This window comes from Fusarium verticillioides, chromosome 3 (genome assembly GCF_000149555.1).
Source record: "Fusarium verticillioides 7600 chromosome 3, whole genome shotgun sequence".
Lineage (NCBI taxonomy): Eukaryota > Fungi > Ascomycota > Sordariomycetes > Hypocreales > Nectriaceae > Fusarium > Fusarium verticillioides.
Window position 1 is genome coordinate 2,526,950 of NC_031677.1, and position 10,772 is coordinate 2,537,721.

Sequence of the window (10,772 nt, forward strand, 5' to 3'; positions counted from 1 at the left end):
CTACTCGGCCTTGGTTCCCTTCTCATTCTCAAGATGGATCTCGGCCACTTCGTTCGAATCCCTGTCGCTCCCTGCCGTGGTTTGCACATCGATCACATCCTTACGGTCCCATGTAGACTTCTGGGTGTCTGTAAGAATCGTCGTTCGAGGAGCGGCAGACTCAGGTTCGCCCTCAGCGGGGTCCTGTCCTGTCATGATTGTGTCGTGATCATCAAATTGGCCGAGGCCACGCTCATCAGCTGAAGAGTCTAGCTGGACATCATCAGAACCAATGTCTGCACCTGTAGAGTCTTCGGCACCGCTATCGCCCAGGCCCTCGAAATTCCAACCCTGGACGAGGTTGAGTGACTTGTTGTCCAGGCGCTGGTAGCTTCCATTGACATCTACACCCTCGTCCTCGACAGTGCTGTGGATGCTCCCCATCCCGTTAGCTCCATCGTAGGGTGGGAGATCTTCGTCTTCGTCGTCCGGTCCAGCTAAAGAGGTGACGGTGATTCTATCCGAACCACGACCGCCGAGATGGCGAGTTGCTACGGCTCCGATCCCAGCGCTCGACAACCCAATCAGGGAGGAACCCTCGCCGAGACGCTGGGCCTTCCCCCACCTCGCCTTCTTCTTCAGAGTTTTCTTCGCTGTTCTTGGTATTTCTCAGAGATGACTCCGAACCGGCGATCCGCCTAAAGGGGTACTCGAGCGGCGGACGGTAAAACAATAGGTATGCAGCTGAATGTAATGCATGGTCGAAGGGTCAGACACAGGGCTTCGCAGCACGAATCTATAGGGCTTGTCAGCGTCTTGGATCCATCGGTAGGGGCACAGAGAGATGTAGCAACTCACCATTGTAGTTATACCATCGCCCATCGACAAAGTTCTTGGCATAGGCGGAGTAATGGCCTCCACCGAGACCTCCGTAATGATCATCAACAGCAATCAAATCATATATCTCATCCTTGCCATCCTCTTTTTGAATGACTCTGGAAGTAAGGTCGAGACCCTCGATAGGGAAGTCAACCATGACGTCCAACTTGTCGCGGCGCCATCCAGAGTTGCTAAAGCGCTTGAGATGCGCGACAAGAATATCTGGCGATTTCCACAGGACGAACTTCTTGCTGGCTCGCCGATGCTCTTTGCAGCGGGGACAATACCACATATCTTGCTCGGAGAGAACTTCGGCTCTTTCAAACTTCATCCCAGCCATTCTTTCGAGACTGATGCCTCGCGTAACGGCGATGGTGTCTTCCTTCTCTGAGCAATCTTGAGAGCAGGGTCTGTGAGCGTTTCAAGGATCAATAAATGTTGGAGATCCTTGTTCATCAGTGGGGGTCTTGGCAGCGCCACCAAACACTTATCCCCAAGCTTCCTCGTGCCAGTCTACCACAATGCCTTCTCGCAGGCGAATCAGAGGTCCACCATCAGCAACAGCAGGAGGTTGAGGCTGGGGCTTGACAGAAGCTGCCTTGTGTTTCTTGTTCTGTATACGTTCTCGGCGCTTGTTGGCTTGCTTGTTGAATTTCTGGCCCTTGAGCTTGCGTCCTTTTACCTTTGAGGGACGTCCATTGAATTTCTGTTTTGTATAAGCGCTGGGACTGTTAGACAGATTAATAGAGAGACCTACTCGTGGAGCTTCTGGAGCTTCTGGAGCTTCTTCCTCACTGGACTCTTCCACCATTCTAGTTTGTGTTGTCTCTGCCTTGATACTCTCGTCATTGCTGCTGACATCTTCATTAGAAGGCGTGCTGCTTTCGTCGTCACGACTGGCCGTATCATCATCATCAGGTGACTGTTGAGGGATACGATCCGATAACTTAGGGAGTAATTGGTGGTGATCGACGTTAGACCAGCCCGTTGGCACATCGCCAGAATAGGCTTTGTCTGTGAAGTAGCAAAGGTCGAAAAGGTTTTGCAGTTCAGGTTCAAGGAAGCTATCTGGGTCGATAAACCTGGGCCTGCTCTTGTTGAATCGTTTTAGAATCTGTGGTTGATGGGGGAGAACCTCGCTGGTGTCCTTCATGTGCACATCGACCATGTCATCCTCACCTTCAACCGAGTTAGCGACAACTTTACTATCGCCAGACGAGTCAGCATCCGAAGCAACCACCTCTCCATCAGCGATATCAGAGTTCTCCTCCGGGCCGTTCCTGAGTTTGGACCAAGTTGAGAAGTTCGAGATCTTCTCCAGGATCTTGCGTCGAATGAGGTCGATGTCGGAAGCTTCTTCCTTGGTGAAGCAGATGAAGCTTGGGGGAGCCACACCATCCCGAGCACGACCATAGTTTGACGGGATACGGTGAAATACGGGTACCACTATCCTTTCATAGCGCGGGTCATCCCAGGGAGCTTCGAGAGGAGTGTCGATATCCAGCATGGAGCGTGGCTTGTTCGCTTTGTGTGGCCAGTTGGTTGGGGCAGCATCCAACTCGTGGAAGGTCGCAAGATCATTTTTCGCGATTTCTTCACTAACATCTAGGTTGTTGTCGTAAATCTTGAAGCGATCCTTGTACTCTTCTCCTCCTATCAATCGCTCCACAGGTACACCCGTCCGGGCGGAGAGGAACTGTTTGAGCTGTTCAATAGCGCTGTGCTTGGGCAGTTCGACCTCAAACATGACCGGCACATCGTTGAGGGGCAAGAATTTGATTTTAGCCGTCCAAACGTCGTCGACAGGAATAGGAAGGGTCAGATTGTTGAAAGGATCGAACGTGATGCTGATCTTGCCACACTCAGGACATTTGAGTGTTGATTTATACAAACCTGTGAAGAGGTCGGCAATGACTGAGTCGTCCCGGAGGCGCGTTATGTCCCAGACCTTGTCTGCCATTTCCTTTATAGCTTCCGGATTGTTAATCATGTCGTCAGTGGAGTCAGGCTTCTCGATGTAAGGTTTCTTTTTCACTCGGCTCAGGTCTTCCTGAAGAGCATCCAAGAGAAATCCAAGGAATTCCTGCGAGTCCTGTTGACCATATCCAGAGAAAGTCGACCGGCAACGGCCGATCGTATTCTTGAAATCTCGAGGAGTCACGGAGCCTCTGCCCTCCGTATATATCTCCTTCAGAAGGTTCCCGTAGGTTATTGCAACTTTCCCGTTATATCCCAGGAGGTTAGTCTTATTGACCTCATCAAGATATTCGTTGGTCAAGAAGTACTTGGTCAACTCCTCGACGCTTCGTACGCACTGAAGCGCAGAGTTCATATAACATGTATTTCCTAGGTTCTGCAAACCAACAACGCCGATGCTCCGACCCGACTTCTTTCCCGTTCGGCCACGTGTTGATGGGCCACCGGGAGCGGGACTGGTTCGACCGCTTGCATTAGAAGAGGCCAGACCACTTCTGGTAGGGATGGCCAATCCATTCGGAGGAGTTTTGCCAGTGTAGTTGCTGACCCAGAAGGAGTCAATGGCCTCATCGATAACCAGAGTTTGGTCTGTCACGAGATCGAACATGGTCAAGTTCGACCTGCCGTTGAAGTTGGGGTCAGTGGTCCTGTCTTCCAGCTTACATTTGATCCTTTGGTCGCGGACTTGAGAAAAGGAACCATTGTCGAGGAGAAGTTTCGACCATGTGTCTGTAGAGCCAGCCCTGCTGTCTGTCCGACCTGGGGAGTCCGGAGGCGTGAGGGCTCGTGAGGGCTCTGAGGGACCAGCAACCCGCTGGACTTGAGGTACCATGAATAAGCGAATTTTGCGGTCTAGTGGTACGCCGGTGGCTATCTTAATCTCCTTGACAAATGTCTGTGCATGGTATTTGCGACTTCTGACGAACTTGTAAGGAGTAGGGTTTTTGGCCTTGAGGGACTGCTCGATGGGAAGTGGGCTAATTTCGGACCATAAACGGTGAACAGTAAAAACTGGAGGGTGGAACTCGAACTGAACAACAGGCTCTTCGCCGGGTTCAGCAGTGTTGATAGCAGCACGAATGATGGCTTCTTGACCGTTCTTGATACCGTACCAGTCGACAACCATCCTCCAAGCATCCTCTGGAAAGAGCGTGAATTCATTCTCATTAGTTCCTTGCTTCAGACGAATGTATTCGTTGCCGGTAGGTTCTGTAACGACTTCTTCAATGATATCCGAGTTGTCAACAGGGCCGAGAGGGTCCGATGTGGAATCCTCCTCCTTGCTGTCCTTGGGGCCGCCGCGTAATGACAGTGCCTTTTGAACCCAGGTGTTGGAGATGAGATAGGCCTTGTCCCCTTCCTTCACTTGCGCTTCTTGATAGGCTTTTAAGAGAGTTTCTATGATCTTGATCTGTTCTTGGAGCGAAGGAATTGCTAGGAGGCCAGGATTAGCGACGGATTGCGGTGCTTGCAAATTGAAAAACATGGTGAGTCTTACGCTGCGCAGGGAAAGCCTCAGCGGGCGAGCTTGCCGTGGGCTCAGGTGCTTCAACGCTCATATCACGAGGCAGCGATTCAGGGACCAGCTGTGAGGTTCGTTCGACAGACTCGTTGGCTTGTGATGTACCCATGTTGACATCGCGGGTCCTATCCGCATCGTTTTCGGGATCCATACTGGAAGCACGTCGTTTCAAAGGCGATGACGAGCGTTGGGGCAGGTCAGCATCGCCACTCATGATAGCTCGGTGGGAGAGACGTAAGGGAGACTGGCTTCTGGCCAAAGCCAAAGTCGGGGCCGGGCCAGTCTCGTCGCCGCCACGATCACTCTCAATGGAAAGATCGGCGTAGGCAGATGCACAGGGGCTTGAGGCAGCGGATGAAGCGTAATCGGCCGAGACGAAAGAACTTGTCTGATGCTGCAGCGAGGGGCAGCTCGAGGCGGGTTGTGAGTCGGACCTCAGGAACGAGTTCGAGTTGGAGGCCACGGAGGCAGAGAAGGAGAAAGCGGGATCGTCGTCAACTTCGCAAGAGGGTAGGACTGAGTCAGGAGAGGGCGACGATGAATCAACCGAGTCTAGAGGTAGATCGCTTCGCAAGAGCTTTCTCTTCTTTGACCACGACGTCTTGAAGGCGAGCTGCCCGGGCAGCTCGGGGGGTCTAGGTATGAGTAGAAGGAGCGGAGGCGGAAGACAAAGTCTATGTTCCAATCCTTGGTGTCAAACGAGTTTTGAGGGCAAACAAGTAGTCGACGTAGACTGGAAGTATAAGTATAAATCTGGCGGTGGCCAAGGCACGAGTAAGGACAACAGTCTTGCTGCATTTACTCTGAATCAGGACAGGTCCAAACCAATAGAGCCTGGCCGTGTAAGAGTTTGGATAGGTTCTTTTTTTTTTCTTTCACGAACGAAGGCGGGGGTTGGAACAGGTTCTATATTTTTTTTCTTAATGATGGCATTGGGGCTCTGACCGCTGAGAAAGACCTACAGACGGTAGATGTGGGGCGGCTATTGACTCGAGTTTTACGATAAGTACGAGAGGTACAGACAGGTATTGAAGACAGGTATTGAGTAGCTGGGTGCCCTGACACTGGGAAGGTCAGGTACATTTAGGCAGCGATAGTCCAATAAATCAAGAGGAGATCGGAGCTCATATAGTGGAGGTCAATCAGATTATTATGGCATGGCTACCTGGGTATGAATAAACCATTCACATATAATATACATTCAACTACCTTACTCAGAGAGGTCCCTATATAATGTACATTAAACTTACTAATAAAGCCTGAACTTGGCCGTAGTGGATCACTAAATCGTAAATAACTCCCGTCCATCCTCTAATGGGTCGAATCTTCCGCACACAGGTTTGCTTCCATGGATCTATCTCTCCTCTACACTCATATTAGAAGTCTGCCCGCTAATTACCTAGGGTTAACCGCTAGGTTTAGCGCATGTGCTTGCAATAGATGTCCTTAAAGTGAATTACCTTAATGTTAAATCAGAGATTTAGTTGTTTTATTTAAGATATCTTACTTATAAGCTGTCTTCTGCCTTGACCCAGTGCCAGTCTGGCTACCCGGGAGTCTAGTAATTTATAAATTAGAAATGCTATATTTTAGTATATTTTATAGCTTTAACTTAATAATAATTAATAAAATAGGATCTAGGTATTTTAATAAATTATAAAAGTATTAATAATAAAATCTCTAGCTAGATTAAAGTTTTAATAAACTTAATTAATAAAGTTATTTTTAAGTAATAGTATTTTAAATAATTATAATTAATATCTTAAGTATTTATTAGCTATATTTTTCTTTAATTTATATTTCTTATATTGCTTTATATTACTTTATAACCTAATTTAATTTATTATTAACTTACTAAGCTAGCTTTAGCTTACTAATATTTATAGTTTTTTCCTTAATACTAAAACCTTTATTTTTTAATTTATCTTTTTACCTCTCTTTTTCCCTTTATTTTCTTTCCTTTATATTATAATAGCCTTTAATTCTTATAATATAATATTTATATTTATAATTTAATTACTATAACTATATATTATAACTCTATAAACTATAGCTAATATTAACTATTATTATTACTTAATATAATACTATTAATAAAAGCCTATTATTACTTTAATAAGTATTAATTCTATTTTAGGTAATCTATTAAGTCTTTTAATACCTATATTTAATCTATAATATAATTACTAAAGGCTTTATTTTTAGCTTTATTTCTATTAATATTAAATAGCTATATTTAGTAATTAAAGATTATAAAATTAACTTATTATATTATTAATAGTTTATTAATATATAATAAGTATCTTTTTATAATTTTATAATACTTTAAAAAGGATTAAAAGACTAATATAATATTAAGCTTAAAGCTATAGATTTCTATTAAAAAGCTAGATATATAAGTATTAATTGCCTTAATTAAATAGTTATAGCTATTATTAATATTAATTATATAATATTATATCTTATACTAGTTTTTATAATCTTTAGCTTATTTAAAATTAAGCCTTAAAGTTTAAAGCCTTAGTATTAATTACCTTAACTAAGTAATAATAAAAAAGACATTTAGCTTATTAAAACTAAAGAAAATATCTTTTTATACTTATAAATTAAAGCTATTTATTTAATTAAATTATAAGGTTAAAGGCAGTAGTACTATATAACTTTAAGACTTGCTTTTAAAGTTATTATATTTTTTTAATATTATATATAATACCTTATATATAATATATTAAAAAATAAGTATTATATTATATTATTTTTATTATAAAACTTTATTAGCTATACTTTATATATTATTATAAAAATATTTTAACTTTTTAATAATTAATATATCTTTTTTAAATTACTATTAATATTATTATTTATTACTTTAGTATTAATTATTACTTTATAAAATAAATATATTTAATTAAGTAAATTTTATTTAATTAATTATAGCTTTATTTACTTATTAAAAGGCTTTTTTAATCTTTAAATAAAACTCTTTTTTATATATAAAATCTTTTTTGTTTTATATAATTAACTTTATAGATTTTTTTAAGTAATTTTATTATATATAAACTTTAAATATTACTTATAATACTCTATAAGCTTATTTACTAATACTTGATTTATAAGTTAGTAAAGATATAATTTATAAATATATTAATACTCTAGATCTAAAAGCTATACTTATTTTTTAATTTATAATAGTATAGGTTTTCTTTACTTAAAGTATTTAATTATTATACCTTTTTATTAAGCTACTTTTTATAAAAAGAGCTTTTAAGTAAATAATAAAAAAGCTTATATTTAAAGATAATTAGCTAAAGTAATTAATTATTTATTTACTAATTATAGCTAATGGCTAATACTTATCTAGCTTCTTTTTATATTTTAAATTTAGTTTTAAAAGTTAAATTAATTTAAAAAAAAGTAATATTATTACTATTAATTAATTAGTTATTATAATAATTAGTAAAGATAGGCTATAAGTATTATTAAATAACTTTTATCAATTAATATAGTTAATAAGCATATAGGTTATTTAAGTATATAAGTTACTTTTTATAGCTTTTTAAATCTATAGCTTAAAATCTTAAGCTATAAGTTTAAAATACTAGCTTTTACTTATTAAACTCTTCTTTAAATAACTTAAAAACTACTTAATAAGTTTTTATATTATACTTACTTTTATTATATATATTATAGTATTAAATACCTAATTTAATTAACTTTCCTTAACTATTACTTTTTAATAATTTAGCTATTACTTATAATATAGTTAATAAGTATATAGATTATTTAAGTATATAAATTAAAAATCCCTTACTCTATAATATTTCTATTTAATTAAATAATTATTAATAACTTAATATATTATAACTTTTAAATAAGGCTAGAATCTTTTTTACTTTTTAGGCTTTTTAAAATAACCTAAAACTAAGCCTATAATAGTCTATAACTAATTATAAAGTACTTTTTAAGACCTTATATTACTATTACTATAGTATTTAATTATAAAGTAATTAAGTCTTAAAGTTATAAAAATTAATTAATTTAAAAAAATAAATAATAGTTTAATTTTTCCTTAACTTAAATTTATAAAAATTTTCTTTATAATTATATTTTATAAAAGAAATAATTAATTTTCTATTAGCTAATTATAATATATTACCTATTAATAAGTACTAGGCTTATAACTTTATAAAGTAATAACTAAAGCTAAAAATATATTTATTTTAAAAATATAATTATTAAAAAGCTAAATATAAAGATTTAATCATTATTTATAGCTAGTTTAGGCTTATATAAAATATAATTATAAAATATAATATTTAATTAAATAATATCTAAAACTTTAATAAGACTAGCCTTATAATAAGCTTTATAATAGCTAGAATAGTAATTATAAGCTTAAAAATGTAAAAAAGACTAAAATTAATATAGCTTAAAAATTAAAAATAAATTACTACTATTATAATAATTAATATAAAGGGTTAATTAATTTTACTATTTATTATTAATTTAAGCTAGTATTATTTTATTAATTAATATTAAAAAAGTAACTTTTTAGCTAATTAAGTTATTATAATAAGCTAAAATAAATAAATAAATAATAAATTAAATTTTAAATAACTAAAGTACTTTAATTAATTTATAAGTACTTAATTAATTAATATCTATTACTTTTTAATTTTTAATAGTTATAAAAGCTATTATTTTATTAAGTTTAAGAAATATTATTAAGATTATAAGATTATTATCTCTAGTTTAACTACTATTTTATTATTAATTTTACTTTATTTATTTAAATATAAAGGCAGTTAGTTATATGCCTAGGCATATATATTTAATTAATAGAGGTCAATTTGACTTTTGCTGACTAACTTATATAAAGTAATAGAGTTAACCTTATTCCTTTAAATCTTTAAACCCTGCCATTACCCTGCCTTTATCCTTACATTAATAACAGGATCCCCTCTATAGTGATGACCTTTTTAGCTATATTGCAAAGCCACTCTTTATATGCATTTGAGTTTAGGCTTGTAAAGGCAGTAAGGAAGGCTGCCTGGTCTGATTGAAGGGGATGACTTTCCCTTAGGTCTCTCTCTAGGTCCTTGAGAGCTGATAGCTCGTTATTGACCTAGGTTGCATTGATCAAGCCGAGACAGGCCGAATAATCCATCAGCACCTTGACGAGAAGTTCTTCCTGATGGCAGCTGCTATCGTACGGATATCTTCCAGATCTTCTTTATCAGCTGCCTACAAGGTGGGCCCGATAGCTGTGTCGAGGTCGTGGCCGGTTGCGCAGTAGGCCTGATTGTACGGCTGCAGGCTATTTCGCACAGCAGGCATCGTGTCGGTGGCTCTGATAGATGTTAGTAACTGTAACTAACAGGTTAGGGAACGTACTTTATAATGGGTGCACCAGGCCTGGTATTGTCTTAGTCTTTTGACTAGGGTAAAAGAAGAAGGTCGATACAGCTGCTAAGGGACCTGCAGGCAGTACTTATACTGCTTAGTTAAGGTAGCAATTACACTACTTAAGGCAGATAAACCTTAACTGATTTTAAGCTTTATGATTCTAGCTTACTATAGGGGCCTTACTATTTAAGCTATTATATAAAAAGTTAAAAGCTTAATAGCCTTAAATAAAGCTAATAGTAATTGAAAAAAAGAAGATTATTATACTTTATATACTTACTTATATATTTTACTTACTTTAATTTCTTAATATTAAGTACTTTATAATTTTAAAAAAGGCTTATAATTAAAAAATAAAATATTTAATTAAATACTTTATAACTTATATTTTTAAAATTAAGTTTTTTTTTTAGCTTTTTATATTACTTTTTAATTTATTTTTATAAAAAATAATTTTTAAAAAGATTTTAAAAAAATTAAATCTACTTTTTTTAATTTAAAAACTATAATCTTAAAGCTTAATATATAGCTATAGACTCTAATATCTTTTAAAAAGGCTATTTAATTATTAATATTATAAGCTCTAAAGACCCTAAAAATAGTTATTAAGACTTAATTTTAATTTAAATACTCTAGTAATTAAATTCAATATTATTATAATAGCTTTCTAGAGTTAATATTAAAACCCTTAAAGTCTTTTATAAAAAGAATAATAGCTATAATATATAAAAATATATTATTAAAAGCTAAAGCTTACAATTTTTAAAATATAAATAAAATATTAAGCTAATATTAAAAAGTAAAAAGGACTAAACTATAAAAAAGAAAGGTAATAACTATCTAAGATATATTATAAATAACTAATTAAATAGATATTAATATATACATAATAGCTAAACTACTAAAAAATCATAATTAAGAAAAGTTCATTAAATTAAGTATTTAATCCTATAGTATATATAGTAAAGACAGGTATAATATAAGAACTTATTAAGTAGTTTTTAAGTCA

General features: G+C 36.2%; 2 protein-coding genes across 2 annotated transcripts; both read right to left on the reverse strand.

Moving 5' to 3' along the window:
* FVEG_16283 (hypothetical protein) lies at positions 1–1,198 on the reverse strand (the record flags this gene model as incomplete). The annotated part of the gene is made up of 2 exons (XM_018905533.1): positions 1–632; positions 838–1,198. 2 exons carry the CDS (start codon positions 1,196–1,198, stop codon positions 1–3), a joined length of 993 nt encoding a protein of 330 aa, XP_018754765.1.
* Positions 1,199–1,345: 147 nt separating this feature from the next.
* On the reverse strand, positions 1,346–4,571 carry FVEG_16284 (hypothetical protein; the record flags this gene model as incomplete). Its single annotated transcript, XM_018905534.1, has 3 exons — positions 1,346–1,564; positions 1,616–4,269; positions 4,334–4,571. The coding sequence occupies 3 exons, from the start codon at positions 4,569–4,571 to the stop codon at positions 1,346–1,348; spliced, it is 3,111 nt and encodes a 1,036-aa protein (XP_018754766.1).
* Between the last annotated feature and the right edge of the window lie 6,201 nt (positions 4,572–10,772).